At 43.1% G+C, this 25,784-nt stretch overlaps 1 protein-coding gene across 2 annotated transcripts in view; it reads left to right on the forward strand.

The window, feature by feature from the left end:
• The first annotated feature begins 478 nt into the window (after positions 1–478).
• Positions 479–25,784, forward strand: part of LOC117220745 (uncharacterized) — a 475,043-nt gene continuing 449,737 nt past the window's right edge. For both annotated transcript variants that reach the window (XM_033471005.2, XM_033471006.2), the window contains exon 1: positions 479–3,278. In XM_033471005.2, the coding sequence (XP_033326896.2) occupies positions 2,607–3,278 (672 nt within the window). In that variant the 5' untranslated portion in view covers positions 479–2,606. The remainder of the gene's footprint in view (positions 3,279–25,784) is intronic.

The following is a 25,784-nucleotide window of genomic DNA, read 5'->3' on the forward strand; positions in this document are numbered from 1 at the left end:
GTCTTCCACATAGACTCATAAAACCACCCTCAAAATATTCTACGCATTCGGCATTTGGCACCCCGTCCGACGATCAACGGTGACAACAATTTCAACGAGTGAAACTGTGAAACTGCTACGTAAACATTTCCGCGCGTTTTCGTGTTCGAAAAACGTCGGTAGACGAAAGGAGCCGTGCGCTGTTTGCCGTTCGTCGAGGATCTCTCGGTCGCGGACGGGCCTCTCGGTTGAATAGAATCCACCTTGATCCTGCCGACAAAAGGTGAGCCCATCGGTGGTTCTGGCGAGGAGCGTGCAAGTCCGCGGAAGGCGGGAGGCAGCCGGCCAACTCCGTCGAGGTATCCCGAGAGTAGAGATATATCGTCTCGCTCGGGCGTATTCGGGCAGGCTCGTGCGTTCCCGGTGGCTGGTGGTGGCCGCGCACCTCCGCCAAGAGTTTCACGCTGCGTGGAACGAAACTCGTACGCCGTACGCGATCAGCCCGACCGAGGCGCAATCCGGGATCCTTGCACGTATGGCCGCATCGCGTACCGTTCCGGCCCGAATATTCGTGATTTCCGGTGAGGCCAGGTAGCCGCGCGCGCGAGGACCTTTGTCGTCGTGTCGAGAGGGTCGCAATCGGGGCCGGGTCTCGGTTTCGATCCATCCCCCCCTTTGCGACGCGTCGAAGCCCCCGTCGCGAGCCAGGATCGTCGGCAGCGCGCCGTTCCGGAGCCAGTGTACCGTAAAAAGTTCGCGGAACACGGTGAAAACGCGGTTCACGGTGCCTCTCGGTTCGTTCACGCTCGGCGTCTCGTCTCGTCTCGTCTCGCATCGCATCGCATCGTCTCGTCTCGCATCGTCCCGTATCGTCTCGTCGCTGCTCAGAGAGGAGGAGGAGCCCAGGAGCTGGTAGGAGGGAGAGAGAGCAGCCTAGGAGCCCGGCAGCGCGCGTTGACAACCCCCGTGTGCCGTTCGGTCGCGAGTGTCAACCCCCACCCCTCTGTCCCGCAGTGAGACACCCCTCTCTCCCTCTCTCTTTCTTTCTCTCAGTCTTTCTCTCGCTGTCTCCGTTTATTTCTCTCTTTCTCCTCTCTCTCTCTCTCTCTCTCTCTCTCTCTCTCTCTCTCTCTGCGGAAGAGAGCCTCGCGAATCGTGCGGGCGACAGACGACGAATGACGAGGAGGAAAGGTCCAGGGCCCCCGACAGGGCCAGCTTAACGATCCGTTCGCCGAAGGAAAATCGCAGTTGTAGGCGGGGCCTAAGGTCGGGGACACGTGACACGGAAACTGTCACGCCGCCCTTGTCGCCTCCCCTCCCTCAACCCCCTCCACTCGACCGAAAACCAGCCAGGCTATACGAGCGCCGCTTCTACCAACCGACTGCGTGCCGCCGCGCGCTTCCGTACGCTGCGACGAGCCGCCTCGAGACTGGCCACCTTTTTCTGAGACCGACGACGACCATCGTGACGCGGTCCTTTATGCCCGGGACCACGCCGGCACACCGGAAAATAAGAATGCCGATTCGCCAGTGATTTATGCCACTCGAGACCATCGACAGCGCTCTGACGAGATAATGCAAAATCGCGCTCCTCTTGCCCTCGTTTTTTCTAAAAACTAGGAGCGGTCCGAATGACGGCCGATTGACAGCCGGCAACGACGGCGACGGCCAACGTCAAGGACGATCAACGAGGAGTGCGGACGTTACGACGATCGTCGGACGTAGTCGTGCGAGATGCTCGAATGCCGACGTTTAGCTTTATGACAATTTCGAGCGATTCGAGCCGGTAGTTACTGCTTTAGGAAGAATTCAAAGACGTAACGTGTCTGCGCGTAATGTGCCCGGCAATGGTGTGCGTATCTAGTTTCACGCAGAGCATCGGAACCTTTCATTCCGTTTCCGGCGAGCAACAGAAACGCTGACGTGCTGTATCGTACCCCCGAAAATATGATCAACGAAACTGTTAATTATTTCGTGCGTCTGCAAGAGAGTTCCTCTATGACAGGATTACGCTCCGCTCACGAACCTGTCTGAAAGTAACGAATCGTCGAGGAGCATCATCTATCGATTTACGCTATCGTTCGCTTCGAATAAAGTACTTTCGATCGCGCACAATCGATGCACCCGTCAATGTTCGACACGATCGACGAACAACGCTTCGAATGTCCCCGAGCATCTCCAACGCAGTGCAGTCGACATAAACATTCCCCATTCGAGGATTAAACGATGCTTGAGAGAAACATCTTTCGAATAAGCATGCACAATCGTGTTGATTGAAAGTGATTAGCTATCCCCTCGTTGAGCGACGACAGTGAGCCGAGCAGCGAGTGTCGAATTGTCAACCTCGAGCAACGCATCTTCCGTCGAATCTGCTCGATGCGTCCATCGACGTTTAACGAAATGAACACGGAAGACTGCGAACGTCTCTGAGCATCCTCGACCGCGCTGTTGCCGAATCGATCCACAATCCTATCGTTGGAGGACGATAGCGAGAGCAGCTGGAATCGAATCCGCCACAGACATCGAACTATGCTCGTTCAACCGCGGCCGCTCGCTACTTCAATCTCGTTCGATCCCGAGGCAGTTTGACGCGGATCGATCGCGTCGTCGCGCGTGCATCTACGAGAATGCAGCAGGGCAGCGTGGGCGGCTGCGACGGGGACTCCGGTCCTCGGAAATCGCAGAGAAGCTCGTACAGAGACGGCGAAGCGGACAGGGCTTCGGGTGAGACCGAGAGGGTGCGGGTGAAGCTCGAGGCTCTGGAGTCGAAGGTGTTCGAGGTGAAGCGAGAGCCGCAGGAGGATTGCCACCCGGGTCACCAGGACTATCAGTACGAGAGGAAAACGATCGTGCCGGCGAAGATCGAGGGGAACCCCGAGATCCCTGGACAGTGCCAGGTCCAGCATCCCGGCTACAGGCCGATCACCGGTCTGCCGAATTCTTATGGGTTCCCGCACTTCTACGCGCCGCCTGCCATGCTGCCGCCGCCGTTCCAGGCCGCCAGACCCTCTCCGGATAGGTCTATGGTGAAATTGGAGGACCACGAGCACGAACAAGAACGAATGAGAGTGACCGGTGACGGTGGGTTTCTGCATCACGATCATCAGCGTTTCGACGTCGGTGATTATCATCACGGGAAACCTCCTGGATACCCCGGGTTGCCTTATCCTCATTTTCGGCCGTCCATTCAGCAGCGGTACGCTGCTCATCAGAACAACAGCTACGCCAGGGCCGCGCATTTTCAAAACAGACACAAGTGGAGCGGAGCCGCGCTGAGAGGACTGCATCCCGCCATGCCTGTGAGTTTTGTCACTTTAGTAGCTAGAATGCAGATTTCTATGCGAAAATATGATCATCGGTATTCGCTGCAGGGCATAGTATTTTTTTAACCAGACAGCTGTTTTCGACGAGTGTACTCGTCGTAAGACAAAATGTTGCCATTTTTTTTCGAGATATGTGAACTCGCGAAAAACAGGGGTAACTGGTTAAAAAGGATATATACTATTGATATTCTTTATAGAATTACATCTTTAATTATATATAAATTATAAACTTGATTTCTTTGTCATATCCTGAGCCATTTCACCGATTCCACTGCATCTACCATTAAATCTTGTTCTCTGTAACCTCCATTTTGTCCCGAATTATGTGCATTTCATTCGGTATGATTTAAAAGGATCCGATAGCCCGTAAATAAATAATAATAATAATAATATTTGATAAATGTGTTGCATTTAAAGAAAATATAAAGGAAATCAAACGTGCACGGTATAATTTGATGGAAATAAACAAAAAGCAATACCGCGTATCCGGTTGAATAATGATATTTTATTCTCAGTATGTACACGCGCTATTTGATGTCCTTTATATCCGTTTATGTAACTGCGATAGACTGACTAGAACGCGCTGTTTGACTCAAACAATTGAAACAAAAAAACTCAACGTACACAAAATAACTGCCGAGGTGACAGCGACGATGCCTCTGGGCACCAAGGAGAACTATGATCGTTGAATGCCAATATAATTAACTTGCAAACTTTTCAAAGAGACTGCAACAGCTATGTAACTGGTTAATCCGTGCGTTTCCAACGACGCCAACTTGTTGTTTCGACGAACGCATAAAATCTGCAGTCGGCCGACGACTGTTCTCGTGATCGTCGGGGCCTGCATCAAACGCGAGCCGACGTTCCAACCGTCTCGAAGACTGGTAGCCGCGGAAAACGACTGTCAGTCCGTATTAGGCTTAATGATTTCCCCCGTTTTTCGTCCGCTTTCTTTTCTCCATTTTCCACGCCTAGTGACGCAACCGGGTCGTCATTGTTGTAATCGCGCCTCGATAAGATTTCCCAGCGGTGCCGACTACATAAAGCAATTCCATCGGCCAGGCGATCGTTTTTGAACGCCATTGTCGGCCGCGCACAAGCCCCGGGACTTCTGCGGACAATGTTAGGAAAAGCGCAAACAATGGGCTAATGTTTCTATCCGACTTTCACTCTGATTGCTTGGACTACGTCCAATCGCGGAACACCACCTGTGTGCTGGAATCGATAATGCAAACGCAGGCGTCAAGTCCCGAGGAAGAATGAAGGGAATGTTAATGGCAGCGCGCTGGCCGAGGCTGCGCTGGGAACGCGATTTCGATAGGTCGTGGAAAGTGAGCTGTTAACTTGACCCGCAGCTCCGTGCAAATTTCCGCTATATTTGCATTTGATTGCTATTATTAGCTTGCATAACTGGAACCTGGTTTTTTAGATAGCTCTATGCATGATCGCTACACCAGCGCACCCCCGTACAATCGCTCAAGATTCGTAATATGTAGATTATCGGGGTAAACATAGACGAATGGGTTTCAGATTTTACGATACGTTACGATGGCATCAGTAACCGGCGGACACTTGTTTCAATTTTTTAATGTCATGCGAACGTATCATGCAAATTACAACAAACTGTAAACTATCCCCTTGTTACGGAAGTGCAGTTGCTATGCACTTGCAATACTCATTTTAGAAACCCGTTGCGACGTTAACACACTATGGTCGAGAAAGGTATTAATTCCTTTCTAAAAATTTACTTTTGTATATTTTGTTATATTTTTGAAAGAAACCTCGTGAAATCATCTAAACATCCTCGTTATATAATTGTTGTAAAATCTGTGACTCGCAGAGAGTCACTGGGTCCAAATATCTCGCATCTTTTTTTCCGAAATTGATCCCAAAAATTATATTCAATATAATTGGAAATAATTTCAATGTACTCGATGTAATTATTGAAATTAATTCGGTATACAGAAAATTCTCCCTAATCTTCCTCCAGCTTGTAAACAAAAATGGACAATTTGGGAAGAGGAGATACGATTATTCGAGCCTTGCGGCTCTCATTTTCATAGTTGCTTATTCATTTTTCTTATTACAAACTGAAGGAATATTAGAGAGAATTTACTGTACTCGAAAGCGAGACCGTCGAGTTCTAATGAAGTAAACGATATTCTAGAACGTTCAAATTATATCCTCAAACGTTTGAGTCCCAATAGCATTGCTACTTTTCGAGTGACAGTTTAAACATTGTATGATACACGTGCTTCGCATAGAAAGTGTAACAGCGGAATTTAATTTGTAAAATCACTCTACAAGTTTAATTTGTAGAACACGGTCATATTTCCTCCGCTAATCGAGCAGCTAAATTTCAAGCGGAAATTCACGCGATCAGAATTTCTCGGTAATTCTTCCCGATGATCCCCGATTCCGAAATCAATCGAGCGACGAACATTAATTGACCGATGCCGGGTTTCGTGTATTGAACTTGATCCCACCGCTAATGATGTTCGACACAGGCGAACAGGATGCGCGTATCGCGGGCCGGCTCGCGATCGCGTCGCGGTTATTGTGTGCGAAATCGAAACGCAGAAGAGTCCGCGTTCTCAGTTCGGATTACGATGCGCGTCGCGGCGCGGCGTGGCGCGGCGCCCGGAGCTGCGCATGCGACTCGTTAATATCGACACATACCTGGAGAATGGCTTTTGTTCCGCGACGCGGAAGCAAACGCCGCAGCGATTTTACTTGCAGATTATTTTTAATTGCACACCGCGCGCTAACAATCTATTGAACGCCGCTTTCTTTCGCTGCCGTACGCCGTGCCACGCCGCATTGTAAACAACGCCGTGTATGCATTATGTAAACGGGACCGCGAGTTTCATCGAATTCGCGGATATTTCGGCCGATATCCGGGCTCGACGTCGAACATTTCGGAACGAGGACATGGCGCTCGTTTCAAAGATTTTCGATTGCATCTTCTTCAGCCAGTCTGCATTCCAGACTCCGTTGCATTGGGATAGGCCAGAGGGCACTACGTTTAACACTGGATCTACCAAATCAGTCAAAATGACTGGTTTCCGATTTTGTTCATTTATAGTTCCTGATATTATAAAATCATTTCTAGGAGAACTTTTTTAGACACATTTCTTCATTGAGGTATATATTATAATATAAATCATACGAAGTTTAAATGAATACAGTGTTGGCATTGTTATAAAACATTATATTTTAACCGCGTTTAGGGCTCGGTAATTCTAACGTTAATTGCTTCTAATATGAATAACGATATATAGGGTGTTTCGTTTAACTGAGTACAGTCGTAGTACGAATAAGAGAATGTATGACCTGATTTTAAAAAATCCAGTTGACCATAAAATATGCTCCACCGTTATATGAATGAAGAAATCGTTAATACTTGTTGAAATGTGGATAGTTTCTACATACCCTAATCGCGTCGTCTAGTTCGGGACGAGTATACTCGTCACAAACAGTTAAGTCGTTAAGAAGGATATATATATATATATATACTTCGACATTTTTTATTAAATTATATGCTTTACAAAAGTGTTATATTTAAAGAAGACTATATTAGAGACTTAGACTTTAAAATTAATTTTAAGTAATTTTTGAAAGAGATTGCAACAGCTAACTGATTAAGGCGATCCACACGCGACTCCGTTTACTATACAAATCAATGAATATTGAATCTAGAGAGCTGTGATGAAATAATTACTCTGTCCGAACACTTGCCTCTCCCTCATTAATTTAGATAATTGATTCTCTATTGCACGCTGCTGTAGCGACTACAAGAAAAGAAAAAGACTGTTCGGTCTGGACGAAGTACCTCCGAGAATGCGAAGTCTGCGAATTTCGTTGTAAATAATTGTAGAAAAGGTCCAGCGCGACGGCGAAGCGCGTGTTCGCGACACGAAACAGTGGGAACAGCGTCCGACTGGCACGGTGCCAGGTTTCGTGGGTTCATAAAACAAAGGCCAGCCCGAAGGCGGCGTCGGCGCGCTCTTGTCCGAGGCTGGCCTCGGATTTTAAAGCCTCGCGAAAACTCGGCCCCGCGCGTCCGCTTGAAATCACAGTGGTTAGATTCATCGGCCCGTAAAAGAAGATGGCCGGTGTCAGAGGAGCCGGCCCGATATCCGCGAGGGAAAAGTGGCGTGTAACTCGGCTCCCGGTCGAGGATATCGGTCGTTCTCGGTCACGCGGCGTTATCGTCGCACGACCTGCGAAGAACTGCCAGGAGGGTTGCGCCGAGTATTAATGAAATCGAATGAAAGTTCGCGATCGCTCGAACAAAAATTACCGGACGGTCCGCGGCCGAAATTACAGTGATTACACGCGAGCGTGTCGGTTTGGCCCCTCCGGGGAGGACTCGGTCTCTCGCCGTCTCTCTCCCTCTCGGGCCGACTCTCCCCGTTCCCTTTATTCTCTCCAAGGAACCGCGTGGCCGGGTCCACGGGCCCATTCAGCGTCTGGCCCGGACATATTGCTCGTAGCACTCGATTACGAGCGGGAAATGGACGACGCAGAACGGTTTGCTCAACGATTATTATAATAATATCGGAGTATTAAAATAGATGCACGCCGGGCCCGCGGTCTGCAAGACTTCTCCCGGCCTCACCGCGACTTGCCACCGAGCCCCATTACGTATTCTATCGTTATATAATGTGTTGTGCCAAATAACGCGTGGCGTAATGTGGTTGCTTTACAAATTACGCCCGCGGCGCGATGCCGGGAAGGCGGGCTTCGATTAATTCAAATTGCTCCTCGCCCTCCTCTAGCCCCTCCTCGATAGACTCTCATTCTTTCGCGCATAAATTACTCGGCTCTTCCTAATTCCTGCCTTCGCCTCGCCGAATACCGGCACCGTTGCCGAACGAACAGGCAGCCAATGCGTCGAAGCAATCGTCCGTTTCGATATCCACTTCTTCGTCGAATACAAATTCGTCTTTGGTTCAACATGGGAGCCAACGTTCATCTGAAAAATGTACACCGAAGATATGAGCCGTTTATTTTGAAAGTGGCCCAAGTCCGTTTGCACTTAAACTGAGATATTTAAGGGTTTGTGTTTCAATGCAATTAAAAATATACGTACGGGATACTAATGAGTTATACTGCTTGAGTGTACCTAAAGGAGTTAAATTTATAGTTCCTATTAAAACAATGGCAATTATTAAGTGAATAATATGCGTTTTCTTACCAAGAATGGAGAGCTAGGCCACTTTCAAAATTAACAACCAGATTCTTTATAAAGTTTGAAGGAGCCCAAGTCCATTCAACATAATTTAAAATGCTTCAAATTGAAAAAAAACAATACTCAATTTATTTTATATATCTTTACAACACTTGAAAAACATAATTTATTTATCTTCTATAATGTAGAAGATTTATCGACGTAGCTCTTGTCAATAGTGTGGAACGGCTGCAAAACATTCCAGGGTAAAACAGCTTATCCCATCGATATATAAACTTACTATTATTATTATTATCGTTATTATTGTGGCGGCTACTTCCACGCTCGCCAGTAGATGGCTACCTCTCCCGCAGCTGCTTGAGCCGCTGCGATTTGTATATATACGGTTCGCAACTGTCCCTCCAATACCCCCGCGTCTAAGGCAGGGTCCGCTAGAAAGCCTTACCGACGAGTCCTCTAGCGGACCCGGGACGAAACGCGCGCTCTTTTCTGTCCTCTCTTTCCAATCTTCCGCTATCCACAACGTCGTCGAAATCAAATCTCACCGACGACGAATGTGTACAATTATTGGGAGCCAGCGAAACACAACAACAATACGGAGCAACGCAAGGAGAAAATGGGTGCAACTGCAGACTGAAGGCCGGAGGCTACAGCTTGTTAAAGATTACAATACAAATAAATTGTAATATTCCTAAGTGTGATGGCCATCATCGTCAGTACTACAGTGGATCAGCGGACATCACACAAGGGATAAAAATCGTGGCCGTATTTCGATACGCGCGCATTGGCGACGCGTTTACGGTTCTGAAGGAACTGTTGCCATCTGTTTCTCCCCACCGTTGTTCTCCTAAAGTCTGGGCGTCGATCTAAACTACCTGCGACTAAATCTCTCCCAACTGTCCTTACGTATATCTTCGCGTCTAAGGCAGGGCCCGCTAGGAAAGCCTTACTGATGAGTCCTCTAGCGGACCCGGGACGAAACGTGTCTCCTCTTTTTTTTCACCACGCCTACCATTTTTTCAACCGTCCACATTATTATTATTGTTCCTGCTGCAAGAAACAACAGAGGTGGAAACGCTATGGTCACGTTACGAGAAATCACGTGAAATCGTGTGACATTCGAAGAGTGTGAGCCTGCGTGTTTCTATTAGATTGGCGCGTATGAAATGTCGGATTTTTAAGCGAATAGCTGTTTACTTAATCAAAATATGCTCCATTTGCTTCAATACACTTTTACCAACGAGATTGTAATGCATAGATGCCTGTCTTAAAGAAATTCTGATCTTTAGAATCAATAAACTCTGATATCAAATTTTTCAGACTGTCTTCATGTTCATACTGTTTAGCCCGTAAAAACTGTTCTAAATGTTTAAAAAAGATGAAAGTCGGTTGGCGAAAGATCCGACGAATAAGCTGGATGCTGCAAAATTTCATATTTTAATTCATTTAATTTCGCATTTGTTTTGTACGACGTATGCGACCGAGCGTTGTCGTGAAAAAGTATTGGACTACGCTGATTAACAAGTGATAGGTGTATTATTTTCAATTTTTCATGCATTTCATCGATGTGTACTGACAGTACTTTTGAGTAGTGAATTACTCCAGTCAGAGAAAAATTTTCGAATCAACGCTGCAGTTTTCGATCGTTAACAATATTCTCCCCAAACGCCTGGTTTATATTGCGTGCAGTTTTTGCAGCATTATTGCCGAATTTATACTCACACAAAAAAATTACACACACACACGCGCGCGAATATCTGTTGAATTCATATCCTTACGAAATTCAAAACAAATAACAACATGGAACACTTTTGAGAAAATCTTCTTTGTTGAAATGTGAATCTGGCAATGGACAATACGACTATAAACGAGGTTATGCCAAAAACAAAAGCATAACGAAAATCCGATATTTCATATGCACCAATTTAATATTATTACTAGACTGCGGATTTTATGCATTTATAAGAAATATGTATAGATGAAACGTGGAACGGTGAAAAAATTAAGAATATTAAAAATTATTTAAGAGAGAAACAAAGTTGCACTTGACCCCTACATCTTGCAATTGAGATAAACAATTTTGATTTGGCATAAAGATCCGCAGTCTCATTATTACGAATCTGTCAGAAACGGATCAGTGTTATCAATTCGCGTGAAATCGCATGAAATCATCCTGATCTGTTTCCAACAGATTTGAAGCAATAAGAATACGCAGGCTCGGATACAATAAATTCTCCCTAATTGACGCACGGATCGTGCACAAAAATGGATTATTTGGAAAGAACAGATACGATTAGTTGTGCCTTGCGCCTTGTTTTTATAATTGATCCGTTCATTTTGAAAGTGGCACAAGTCACTTTGTTTTGAAGTCGATATATTTAAGGGTTTGCGTTTTAACACGTTTAAAAATATGGATGCTAACTTTCGAGAAGATTTACTTGTATTTGTTATTTGAGGATACTGATATTTTTCTCAGTATAAATAATTTCGTACAAACATTAAAAAATTTTCATTACGGTAAAGTGACTTATGCCACTTTCAAAATAAACGGCTCAATTGTTGACAATTGGCAACTATAGAAACGTGCCGCATGGCTCGAATAATCATGTCTCCTCTTCCCAAATTGTCTATTTTTGTGTACAATCTGAGCGTCAATTAGGTAAAATTTACTGTACTTCGAATGTCACATGATTTTACGTGGCGTGACGAGACGTTAGTATCTTTCTACCTGAGAATTCATCGCGTTAAAGTGCGTTCCATTTCCAAGAAAACCGTCACCCAAATGAACAATTTCGATGAAGCAAAAGAGTTCGACGGGACCGGCGTGTGATCCAGTGATGCAAGGATCAAAGAGCAACGGTGTAGGATGAAAGGGGAGACCTGGTGGACAGGATCTGCGGAGCGGAGAGACCGATTCGGCGGTTCCGGAGCGCAGGTGCGCGCGATTTCCCGGCTCTCGATTTATAGACCGATCGGCGCGAGTTATCCGCGGCGGCGCGCGGATCGCCGGATCGCCGCGGAGCGGATCTCGCCGGGCCCTTGGGCCCGCGGAGGCCGAGGAAAGCCGGCCCCGAGGGATCGGCGTCGATTCAATGCCCTTATTCGCCGCGGGTATACGTTACGCCGCGTTATCTCGATACAGGTGCGTACGTCCTACCGCGGAAGATGAACGGTCGTTAGAGAGAGGAAACGGTATGCAGATGAGAGGCCGAGGCCGAAGCCGGCAACACGGTGCAACAGATCCTCGGACAGTTTCGGCGCAACAAGCGCGGCTAGCTTCCTCCGCGTGTCGCCACTCGCGGCCCGTTTTGGCGCGGCGTGGATAAACCATCGCGGAATTGACGACCGAGCCGCGCTAATTCGCGGTCCCAGGGACAAACGCCGCGCCGGCTGATTTATTTGTTTCCGTTTCCTTGACGCTCGGCGCGGCTGTATGATTTATGGCCGACCGGTGGCCTCCGAGCTGATAATATCGGCGCTAGGATCCGCGCCGCGGAATCAGTGCTATCGTCTTACCAAGGGTGAATGCGATTTACAGATGATTTAAAGTTCCAGCGATTCGAAGGATTTCGAATATTTCAAACGAGCTTTATAGCATGCTAACGCAGGAGCGCCTATTTCGAGACATCGCTCAATTGCAATAATATCATTTTAATCATTTATTTTATTCGTATATATACGCGAGTAAAAAAATCCTCTCTTACAAAAGAAGAAATAAAAAGAAAGAGAATTTATGAAGAACAGTGTTAAAAAATATGAGGCGAATTTTTATACCCGCTTTCGTGCGATTTATTTTTTATCGTATTATTCCTGACCCTTTCTTGAAACAGTAGTCATTCTATCCATATTTTTGAACATTATTCTTTAGAAATTCACTCACATAAATACCGTCATGTAACAATCAGCATGCTCATTCGTATGCGAGCGTTTCTAAGCAAGAACATACTGTTCTATATTGTGTGGTTGTTTCAATTTTTTCATCGTGTCGATTTATGACGAGACGTGGCAAGGAAACGGTGTTTCATAACAGGTACACGCTCATACTTAACTACTTTATTAATTTTCATTTTCTACGCATTTTAAATACATATTTCAAAGTTCGTTACGTTTTCCAGAAACGTTTATCTATCGAACAGTGGTATAAACATACAACAATAACACAATTTCCAGTTCATAATCAAATCGATGAAAATTTTATACTCCCTGAAGGATGTTCCAAAATTAGGTACATTTACCTTGCACAATGCGCTGTCCCCAAAGTGCTGTCACGAGAACAGTTCGCAAGCGTACGTTCCGGAGTCTGTCGAATTCGTATTCGAACGCAGACGATTCTACTTGGAGAACGACCCTTGACCCGTGGCCTTCGAGATCGACGACGCAAAAATGCGGCTTCGTCGACGTATATTGAAAGAAACAGATTGTCAGTCTGAGCCTGGAATAAAGAGTCAGCTTGAGCGTACCGCACTGCGTCCGCCTTTCGCCTTTCACCATGAGACACTTGTTACTCTCACCTGTTACTCATTCTGCTCTCTATTTCAACGCTGCCCCACAGGCCGATCCGAGTCGAATTTGTAGTACCGGTGACCTCGAATAAATGCATCGACGCTGCAACTTCGGATGCGCTGTCGAATGCGCGTGCATCGCTTAACTCTTTGGGGTTAAAAGCTGGCTTAAAAACGGTCCCACCTTTTCCTTAGCTTTTCATGCACGGCGGGATATATTTTAACCTACTTGGAAAAGTTGAAGTTGCTCACAGTTGTACAGTTTAATATTTTAATTAGTTGGTAACGCTATGAATTAACGGCGAATGCGTGAATAAGCGAAAACAAACATTTGCGCAAGTCAAGACGCATTTGTAAGTTTTTGACACACTTTTTGGCACATTTTGCAATTAACACGTTATTTGAGGAATTTTTAAATATTTAACTTTTTCTCAATTTTGTTATATATTTGAAAGAATGGACCTTTGAGATCCTAAAAATCCTCGTTACATGCTTGTTATCAAAATCTTATTGTTAGTTTCGAAAATATTAAATGTTTCTTTAAAAAGTAGATTTTTCAACCTGATTTTTCACCGCTAAGTGCGTGAGTAAAGCTCGACCTGTGACCCGCAAAAAATGTGATTAAGATTGGCGAATTGTGTGGTTCAGTGAATTTTAGTCTTTCATAACGGTATATCTCCCTAATTGACGCTCAGATTGTGCACAAAAGTGGAAAATTTGAGAAGAGGAGATACGATTGTTCGAGCCTTGCGACTCGTTTTTATAAAATTTTATATATAAAAACTATTTTATAATTAATAATTTAATTATAATTATAATTTATAAATATAAAGTATAATCTATAATACATAAAAACGAGCCGCAAGGCTCGAATAATCGTATCTCCTCTCCCCGAATTGTCCATTTTTGTGTACAATCTGAACGTCGATTAGAGAGAACGTACTGCATTTTGTGCAACCTGAGTTTTTATCTTCTTTCAAATCGCACGCCTCGAAGAGTTAACAAAAAAAAAATCTAATCTCCAGCGCAGCAGCTATAAGTTAAAGCCTCGAGAAGCTGCCCAGGAAACCGAAACCGATCGCTGATGATTACAAGCGTTTAATAAGATCTCGTCGCGAGACAGTCGATTAATAATTTCATCGCCAGCGTCGCCGTGCCGTCGTTAACGAGAGAGTAACGGAATCGGCGAGCACTTGGTCGCGCCTAGGACAATTTGTTCTCCCCTCGCCTAGTCTCGGAGCGCGCGCACCAGATTTCCATAATTATATGCACTTAATTACGCGCGTAACTGTAAACATTGTACCGTGCACGGCTGAATCGAACTCGTCGGCTGGTGCGCGAGGTAATTAGCGCAACCATGCTCGGCCTGCCTGACGACGTAATCGTTTCAACATAGTCGTTCAAGAGATGACGCAGGAACGTGGCATCGATTCGAAACGGAACATCCGGTGCGCCATTTGTCGGTGCCAATTTAACTTCTTCGGTTTCCTCCGCCGTTGCACGCTGCAATTCGACCGAAATCATTAGGAAATTCTGTTCGCTTCAAATTCGACCGGCGTGGTAACTGATCGAGGCATTTTTCTGTCACAGCGTTTCATTCGATCCTTTCGGCCGGCGTGTTCCGTCGCCGAGCGCAAAGAGAAACTGGACGTGCAATTACGCGCGACGGATAAAGAACGCAATCGTGACAATCACGCGGCGGCAATGAGCCGTGACGAGTCTCCTATCAGCCTTTCTTTTTTTCTCTCTCCCCTTTCCGGAAACGAGTCGGCCGGCCGCGGGAGTCGCGGCCAAAGAGAAAAATGAAAACCAACCGGGAAAATGAAACGTAAACGGGGCCCATTAATTATTCATACGGCGCAAAGTGACACGCGGAGCCACGCGATCGCCGCGACTCGCATCGAAGGGGTGCCCGGAGAGTGCGAACACGCGCACAAACAGCCGTCCCCACGCTTCGACCGTAGGTATATCATCGGGATGCCTCATTTCGAGGTAATAACGCCGAGCACGCTTTTTGTCGTCCGCCTGGTTGTCGTTAACTCGACGATCCCCGCTGGAATCGCGGTAAATGCGAGCCTGCTAATGCTGCCGATTTCACAATCACGCTCTGCATCGCTCCCCTGTGTGCGTTCGTTGGTGTCTTTTCACGTAGATCGCGAGCGATCGTCCAGATCGCGTCAAATCCGTCGACCAGGCGCATTGAAATTCCCGTCGAAGGCCATTCGAATAAACTGTCGACGATTTTTAACGAATTCCAATTCACCGATGCATTGGCGACTTACTTCATCTTACAACTAGACTGCGAGATGTTGAGAGAGTTTAAGGTTATTGTTGCATTAGTTTTGCTTGATTGAAACTATTAAACGAAACAGTAGATTGTTATTGATTTCTTGTTTTATAGAATTACTCACAAAATGTTTATTTTACTAGACTGCAATTATTATGCAGTCATCTTCAATCACATGATCCAGTTATATTTTATGTATATTTTGTTTTCTTTTCTTTGCGAGCTTCTTTTTTCATTCAAGCTTTTTTTCTTTCCAGTTTCAACATTTTTTATGTTTTATCCGTCCTTGCATGACTGCTACATTGTTACTGCTTCCTACAAATAATGTTGTTCGAATAATATTCGAATAGTAGGAAAATCTTTCGAATCTTTTTCGAATGTGACAACTTTTTAGTGGTGGCAGGCTTAGCAATGGCAGGCTTTTCCGGTTGTCGTTACGGTAGACAAATTCGAACGTGCTCCCAGGAGCCATCGGCAGCAGGCGAACGTTGTTTAGCATGCTTGTTAACGATGAAAAGCGTGTAGCCTCTGCCAGCGGTCGGGACAATGGGGCCCAAGCAGGAGGGGCATGGTTTTTTCGAGAATCACGCCCCGTTGTGAATCGATCAGTACAAAATATACAACTACTTTGGACACGTTGATGAAAAACAGCCAGATGGACGTTCCTCTTAATAGACTGCGAGTCACTATGCAAAAATTGTCTGCGAGAAATGGGTGCTAGATACAAATCTTTTTCTCTCTACGATTGCTACAATCTTGCTATAATTATTTTATCTTCCTACAATTATTTTATCTTCCTTCAACTATCTAATCTTCCTTCAACTATTTCATCTTCCTACAATTATTTAACCTTCTTTCATCTATTTAATCTTCCTCCCATTATTTTAGCTTCCTTCAACTATTTAATTTTCCTTCCATTATCTATTATTTCATCTTGCTACAATTATTTCATCTTCCTTTAATTATTTAACCTTCTTTCAACTATTTAATCTTCCTTCCATTATTTATTATTTCATCTTGCTATAATTATTTTATTTTCCTTAAACTATTTCATCCTCCTTTAATTATTTAACCTTCTTTCAACTATTTAATCTTCCTTCCGTTATTTATTATTTCATCTTGCTACAATTATTTCATCTTCCTTTAATTATTTAACCTTCTTTCAACTATTTAATCTTCCTTCCATTATTTATTATTTCATCTTGCTACAATTATTTTATCTTCCTACAATTATTTTATCTTCCTACAATTATTTTATCTTCCTTCAACTATCTAATCTTCCTTCAATTATTTCATCTTCCTTCAATTATTTCATCTTCCTTCAATTATTTCATCTTCCTTCAATTATTTCATCTTCCTTTAATTATTTAACCTTCTTTCAGAACTATTTAATTTTCCTTCCATTATCTATTATTTCATCTTGCTACAACTATTTTATCGTCCTTCAATCATTTAATCTTCCTTCAACTATTTAATCTTTTCCTCATTATTTATTCTTCCTGGAAACTTCGTCTACTATTTCACATTTTGTTTACCGTTGCTTGTCACGATTGCACAGAATTTAGATCATTATAAGGAGGATGATTTAATAAATAAGGTATACGATATCTCTGTACGGTGATGGGAAGAGTACATTCTCATCCCGGCCAATTTTCTCGGAAATGGCAGCGTGTCCCCCGTCCAGAGCGGATTTTTTCGCGGCGGACGTCGACTCAATTAAATGCACGTCGGCTCGGTGTACAGAACCCCATTGTGTCGGTAACGCGGCAAGACTTGTTTTCACCGTGGATACGAGTCGAGACGAATCGGCGGCACGCCGAGCGGCGCCATGTGTTGCGCCCAATTGGACGCCCTCCAGGTAGAAAAACGCACCGGGGCCCGGGCCCAGGGGCCACGGGCGCATCTGGCGAGCGGAATCGCTCCGGGCCCCGGTGTTCGCGTCACTTTCCGCCACACAGTGCTCCAGATCCATACCAACGGACCGAAATCGAATTTTCTATCTCCTCGAAAATCCACGCAATCGTAGCCGTATGTAGATTCTACCGCAGTAAAAAATTGTTTTCTGGTCAATAATCCGCACTTTTGTATTATTCAGGGTGTCCCAAAAATGTCTCGTAATACGGAAATGGAGGGTGATACGTGGACAGAAATGCAAGGGTTACTTAAAAATGCTGCAACTTTGCGAAAAAAATCGCAATCGAGTTTCTTTTCTTTTTAAATTAAAGGGGAGCGTCAAAACTTCAATGTGAATGGCATCTCCGACAAAATTTTTGCAAAGTTCGTGCATTTCGACCAACTTGGCAATTTTCAATATGATAAACATGGCCTCACATTTTAAGGGTTACAGTGGCGAAGGTACTTCGAACTTAAAATTCAGAACCATTATCTGAAAGTAGAGGTCTCAAACTTTAATTCAGAAACAAAGTCATTATCCTACGACGACTTTTCGCGGAGTTATCGTCAGCCAAAGTTGGTCAATTTTTATTCACAATTTTTCTATGCTTTAATCTTTTTGACCGGTGTATATATATTTTTTCAATTTTTACTCTCTTTCTCGATTTTTATTATACTCGTGCGATGGCTGTGTGCAAAATCTCTTTCTTTGCATATCTTTTTCTGTAACAAAGAATTTCTTTCTCCGTACACGTGAATAAATTATTTTCAATATTTCTCAAGGAAGCTCGAGTCGTGCGAAGCAATTCTGAAAAAGTAATTCTGCTTGCAACAAAATTATACAACCGGACATCCGACAATGGTCATGTAAACAATCGCTATCACTCTGGCGATCTATTTAAATTAATAGACCCCACTGTTGCGTTAATTGCTGAACAGCAATCTAGTTAATTATTTTACATTGATTCGTGAGAAGCTAGCGCGGCAGATGGAACCTCCAAGATGCGTTTACAAAACTCGGTCGAATACATTACGACACTTTGTAATGTACGAGGCAGAGATTTGTAATGGTAATTCGTCTCCACGCGATGATGGTATAGAGCTGCTTTTAACACTAAAACTATCCAACAGTACAATTAACCAGCGTGCATTGTCCCGTAAAGATGAGAAGATCAAACTTATTTAGATTCTGTACGGGTTTCATGATAGTAGCTGCTCCAAGTCTATCACATTCGCCTAGTCTATTTAAATATTTTCCATGAATGTGCCCTTATAATTTTCGCACGGCATTCGCGACATCTGTCGAATGGTTATTTATGTACGGTAATTGTGTGTGATGGTAATGCAATGGTAATTTTGATGTCTGGATCTTCAGTTTTCGTTTATATCATTACCGTATCCGAATAAAACGGTTTTAATTCACGATGTATTTTCTAAATGGCATACAACAAATTTTCTTTTCATTTTTATAATCGTAAAGTGAGAGTGTTAATAATCGTTGGAATAATGCGGCGACGAAATTGGCGGACTGCTTGCAGTCGAGGGTAAGTCGATGAATCGAAGGAAGACTGAGCGGCAATCTCGGTGACGAAGGGTTGGTAGGATGGCGTAACGAAGACGACGACAATCGTTACGAATCGCGAGTGGCGACAGGCAAAAAGAATGGTCACGCTACGACGAAAGGAAGGCATAACGAAGAATAAATAATTAGCGTGCGGCTTTCGGGGTTGCGGTTTCGGCGCACGCGCGACGGCTGTCGACGACTGGCGTCCGGTCCTTTAATAACGACAAGAGGGCTGTCGACAGCCCTTCCTTTTACTCCCTCTATCCGCCAACATACCGAACGGTGGCCAGAAGAACGCCTAACGGACCGTTTCCCCGTGAGACAGAGACCTTCTTCGCGTTTTAATCAACCCCCTTGTTTACCGAAAGGGTAACCAGCCTTCCACCATTTTACGAAACTCTGCCCGCGTTTGTCGCGGGAACTAAAATAGCGAATAAGTCGTTCGCGCACGTGAACGTCCTAGTCGTCCGCTTTCGTTTAATTCGAAGAATATCTAGCAGTTATTTCTCTACGCTGATGTCAGAGACTTAGTTTCCCGCCGCAATCAACACGGTCGTAAAACTGTTATCGGTGGTTCGGGTCTTTCTCTCTCTCTCTCTCTCTTTCACTCTCATTTCCTCCCGTTCTCTCTCGATTCTCCGCGGCTTTTTTGCCTCGGTTTATAATCCGCCGATATGGTTATCTCGCTGCCGACGTTTACGACAGATGAGTCCGGTCGCCGGCTAAACTTCTGATAATTAGGAGAACGGTATACAGTTTAAGTACTTTCACTTAAAGTCGAATATACGAGGCTGGCCACCCTTCACCCGGCTCGGCCGGCCTCTCTTTCCTAGCTCAAGTATCCGGAACGAGTCTTCTAGCCGCAAACGTACTACCAATAAATTGCCGGCCATTTTTTCTACCACGATTTCAGCCGAGCAAACCGAGCGAGAGCACGTCGCCACTCGAAAGTATCGGATCGAAGTTTCCAATCGGGTATAAAAGTCATCGGAGATCGTTCGAACGGGTCAAAGCGGCTCGTTCCGGCTCCTTTTGTTTTGCAATTATTGAAATCTGGAAGCCGTTCAGAGTTAATAAAGACGTATAATTTATTGCGATTTGTAAACGCTCGCGACGAGCATAAGAAATTTTTCCTACATCGATTTCCAAGGAATAGGAATGAAATCAAAATAAATTGTTCCGTCTAAAAATTCTATCGACATCAGGATGGTGTAACGATGTCGTTAAATTCTTTTTATCTCTCCGCGCAATTTTATATCCCGTCTGCTCATTTGTGCCATAAACGCATCGAATTCGTAGTCTATTAGTAATTCTAAGAATGATTTTCGCGGATTCTTTTATTGATATTTTCCGACATAATTATTCTGATTCAAAGTACATTCTATTTGCCATATTTTATATAGACTAAGAATTTTATACTTTTATGATTAAAATGACTAGGCGAAGCAACAAACGACGAAGACTTGTGACATAATTAATAATATTCTACTATTCTCCACTATTCATTGAAAGCATCAAAGGAAGAAAGATCATTTTATTTACCTTCTGTTCGTTACAGTTGATCCAGAACATTTTTATTTCGCGTAAATATCCGCAGTTTAATAATAATAATAATAATATTTACTTGATCAAAACGAGAATAAGCCCCTGTGTTACAATAGTATGACATTAAGTCACACAAGTAGCAAATTAATAGAAATAAAGAACAAGAAAATTATGTATAATTTTGATACGAAACTTCCCAGTTTTGATCATTTTTCTGTCCACCTCGTCCCTTAAGTTTTCAACGAGGTTAACACAGTAAGCGCCGAAAAACAACCCCTAAAATTCCCATAACGTCGAAACAATTTAATCAATGAAACCGAAACTAGAAAGTTAAAATTGATCATAGTGGATGACTTTAGAACGCTTTCGTATCCGAGACATCCTAATTAAATTGTGATTGTTCGAATATATTACAATGAAAATGCATATATTACTATATTAAATATTAATAATTAATATTATTAATATTATATTCATTAATATTATATTCAATGAATATATTACACTAAAAATTGGTCAAAAATTATTGTCACCCGTATGTGGTCGACGCGGTGCTCAACCTGTTAAAAACAAAGCGGTTGCAAGCAATGCCGGTTCTCCGTAAAAACGTGGCACCGTTGAATCCGCGATCGTGTGAATCGATCTCTGCGCGCAGGTTAAGGGACGACGCGACTATAAATAGAGAGCAATCAGCAAATTACTCGGACCGTTCGACGTATGACCAAACCGGAAACTAAAGTCGTCCCAGTCCGGCAAAAAAGCGTCCTCAAAGAGGTTAATCGATCAGCGAAGGACAAAAAGCGACTGCCACGATCCGCGGATAGACGAAGCCCGCTGATTAGTCGGACACGTTGATTCGAGTTCTTTTTTACGACCTGATAGCGATCTACGTGCTCGCGACCACGAGAAAAAGGCCCGGAGTGCCTCGTTCCTCGCCCGAGGCGTGCACGAGGAACGTGACATCGGGTGACTAAACGGACGCGCGTAAGTATAACCTGCCGAGCCGAGTGACGCATTATTTAACGCGAAGCCTCGCAGATTTGCAAACACGAGTGTACACGCTAGATATGTTTAACCGTATACACTCCGCGACAAAAAGATTTCACATCTCGGGAATCCGATGTTTTCATCGTTTCGACATAATAAATGTAGCCTTTCTCGGCGCTTGCACATTTTTATTATGAAGTAAATTATACAATATTTCTCGCAGAAAGTGAAAGAAGGGGTTCGTTCGTTTATGTAAACCAAAGAAGATCAAAAACCAGTGCGACTAAATGATTTTCTTATTTTATAAAACTTATTTTTTCTTTTTTTCTTTTTTATTGACTTAGAACATTTATGATCAATAACCTCATGGAATTATGAGTAAATTTGAGCCGTTTATTTTGAAAGTGGCCTAAGTTCATTTTTCAAAAACACCGAGCTAACTATTTTAATATCCACATTTCTACGTTATACATATAATTTCATGTCAGCAAAGCTGAAAGAACGCAGTGACCCTTGGGAACACGAAAACATTATACCACCGTGTTAACAATTAGCAACATTTTTAAATTTATTAAAACGTAGAAACCTTAAATATCTGGACTTTTAAATGAATGGACTTAGGACGCTTTCAAAATAAACGGCTCATTTGTTGACGGTTTTATATAAAACTTATCTTCTTTTCTTTTTTATTGACTTAGAGCATTTACGACGAATAATCTCATGCAATTACGAGTAAATTTGTTGACGATTTACTGCAACATAAGGAGTAACTCGGATGATTACATCAGACGATCATGCCACATTATAGTATAATAACTCGTGTGCGATCGTTGTTATACTTAAGAATAATAAAATAAGATACATTATTTAACAATATTATCTTTAATACTTTATGTTGTTTTTACCAGAATAGTCAACGTATAGCAAGTTTAGGGGCGTGCCAAAACAAAGCGACAAAAAGTCTAATTCTAGGGACCTAAAAATGAAGAAGAGAATTTTTAACAGAACGCATATAGAAATCTGCCGTAACATTGCGATAGATGTGAATATTTCTGAATAATTAAAATTATATTATATTCTTTAAACCGAGTCTTTTTGAGCACGCAAACATTCGTTGCACGAAGTCGCACAGTTGCCGAGACAGACATTCCGGAAGATCGACTCTTTCCGGTCACCCAACCGAGCACAACTCGTTGAATGATGCAAATAGCCGCGGTTACCTTTCGGGAGACTGTGAAAAGCAGCTTACTGGAAACATCAGGACTGGCGATCAAAACATTCAGTTCCCGAAGGTTTCCCGTATAATTCCGCCGATACCGAGCAAAATTTCTACATACTCGTTGCCGTACCATCGCACGCGATTATCCGCGGCAATTACCATTCATTTATCCGTGGCGAACGGTAATTAAGTTTTTGTCCGTGGCCGCTTGGACTCGAGAGCGGGGGATACTGCGAGCACGGTTAGCATCGCGGGCACACTTTCCCATAATGCATCCTCTCTCAATTATTCCGTTGGCCTAGCCACGCGAAACGTCTCGTTGCCGGGATGGCCGCCGCGGTCTTCCTTCTCTCGCGCTCGCTATTACGAATCGCGGGCAGAAATTCCGCGAGGACCGACCCGGCACGCACTCGCATTCCTCCTCCGATCCGAACACGCACGCTCGCAAATATTTTCACACAACCGGCCCAGCACGCTTCGCGGCTGTCTATCTGCTCGCCGATATTGACGTCACGGAACGCAATCGCCGAGTAACTATGCCCCGTGAACAATTATCCCAACGAGATAGCCCTTTCGAACACGATCGTGAAGAACGTACGCGAGCTTTAAAAACTGGACGGCGGAAAATGCGATTTTTTACACCGATCGGAAGAGCTTACTTTTCTGAACAGAGAGAGAGAGAGAGAGGGAGGGAGGGAGAGAGAGAGAGAGAGAGAGAGAGAGAGAGAGAGAGAGAGAGAAAGAGAGAGAAAGAGAGAGAGAAAGAGAGAGGGAGAGGAAGAGAGAGATAGCCTTTTGGTTCGCGGTGGAATTTGATCGTTTGCGGATTTTGCACCGGTGCATACTCGTTTCTCAATACAAATATTCCAGGAACTAAGAACGAACGCAATTATTGTTCCGATAAAAATTGTTCAGAATCTCGTCCTATATAACGAGTCCTAGAACTACCGAGCCTTAAACATCATTAATGTGTATTGCTCTATAATAATGAAAAGATTGGATTTACTTAAACTTCGTGTATCATTTCTATTATAATGTATGCTTGAGCGTAGAAAATTATCTAAACAGGTTGTCATAGAAACATTTTTCATATGTCAGGGTGTGTAAAAGAGAAAAAAAGCAGAAACAAGTAATTTTGACTGTGTGTGTGTGTGTGTGTGTGTGTGTGTGTGTGTGTGTGTGTGTGTGTGTGTGTGTGTGTGTGTGTGGTCTGATAGTTCTAGTAATAATATACTGCAAAGTCATTGGGATCAATTTGCCCGTTTCGCAGAATTACGAAGAATTTTCATATCTCCCGTTTTCTTAATGTTGTAATAAAATACACTCGGTTTTACTTAATTGAGTTATATAATGTCGCACACGAGGCGATACGAGTGATCAACATCATTTAAAAAATCGTGAAAAGTATTATACGTTATTTTTTATCGTTTTTATTTTATTGTTACATTTAACGGGGAGCCACTAAAATAAATATTTATCGACAATACTGAGACATATTCTAATTCAATATTGAGACATTTAATTCAAAAAGTGATTTGGAGATATTCTGCTATTATTATTGTATTTAGTGCAATAGTGGTATATGTATCAAATGCCAGGTTACCATTCATAGTAAACAAATTATTATTGTGAAAATAAAACTTTAAATGCCTTTTTCTTTGAACTTCATTATTTAGACATTATTGAATTAGAACAGTGAAATGTTTTGCACATTGTGGTGCGACCACTTTTTGAAAAATTACTTAGCTATATACTTTATTTTATTATTTACTTATATATATGAAGAAAGCACTTTTTATGTTATTTTTTCTTCAGCTTCCGACATAAATCACAAAAATCTCATATTTGGAGCATCCCACGTGATACCAACGACTACACCTCACACATTTAAGTCAGGTGTCACTTTTTGTGGTTTCGAAGTAGTCCTCTTTGCATCTCACGCATTCATGTTGGTTCCATTCTTTTAATGAGGTGTCACTTTCTTGAAAAACTGGTTTATCTCTGCTTGAGTCGAATGATTGCTCTAATCGTCTTGCACGTTTCTTTACATTCTTTCCCCTTTTAATTGAAATATTCCTATGTTTCTTTATAGTTCCCTTGTTTTTCTTTTCCTTAATGTTCTCCGAACTATTCATAATGTTTACAAATTGCTTATCGCGTTTTATGACCATGACAGTCGCACTTGTTTGTGGAAATACGGGGTACTGTCTCGTTAAGCCAAATGAAATTCTGTGCAAATTAAACTATTTTCAATTTGAAAAGAAAGCTTCGCTTTGAAGAAAACCGGATAGAAGAGTAAAAATTCCGTCGAAGAACGGAACAATTAATTGACTAATAAATTGATTAATTGACCCTATTTTTTGATGGAAATAAACAGAAAGCAATGATATGATACAAATGATATTTTATTCTAAGCATGTACACATGCTATTTTATGTCCTTTATATCCGTTTATGTAACTGCGTCAGGCTGACTAAAACGCGCTGTTTGACCCAAACAACTGAAACAAAACACTCAATGCACACAAAATAACTGCCGAGGAGTAACGATGCTTCTATGATCGTTGAATGCCAACATTTTTAGTATAAAGTAGAAATGAATACGTGCGTACTATTGATGAATACGTGAATAAGAAGTGGATACATGCGGTTATACAGTAGTTTTATGCATAATATGTCCCTTAAAATTAAAATAGTGTAAATAAATTGCCTATCTGTCAATTACTGCTAATGATATACGAGCTGTTTATTTTGAAAGTGGCATAAGTCACTTTTTCAAAAAAATCGAGTTAATGGTAACACTAATTACAATTGAACGGTATCTTTCATTTATAAAAATAAATGCTCATATATCAGTGAAAAAAATTTCAGATCCGTCAAAAGCTTTGAACGCAATCTGCAAGATCAAAATACAGTGTCGCGACAAAATTGCAATACGTGATCAACAATCAATTTATTAAAGTGTTTATATATTATTATATATAGTGTTATAGTATTATATTATATATAGTGTTTAGATATTTACACTGACCGGTCTCTCCCGCTGGCCAGACTCTCCCGGACTTACCGACTTACCCTATAGCTTATTTGAATGAATTCTCATTGGTCGAGGCATGAAGCGAATGATCGACAGCGTCTTTGTGCCTTTGAATTGCTCGAAAAGTGATGCTCCGGCGTAACAGGTAGGTCAGTATCGCATATTCGAGGCCGCGAAATCGCAGGATTATCATGGCGATCCCGGCAACAAGCTTTGCCAGCCAGGATGGTCGCTTTAATAGAGGCTTATCCTCTT

This window comes from Megalopta genalis, chromosome 9, assembly GCF_051020955.1.
Source record: "Megalopta genalis isolate 19385.01 chromosome 9, iyMegGena1_principal, whole genome shotgun sequence".
NCBI classification, from domain to species: domain Eukaryota; kingdom Metazoa; phylum Arthropoda; class Insecta; order Hymenoptera; family Halictidae; genus Megalopta; species Megalopta genalis.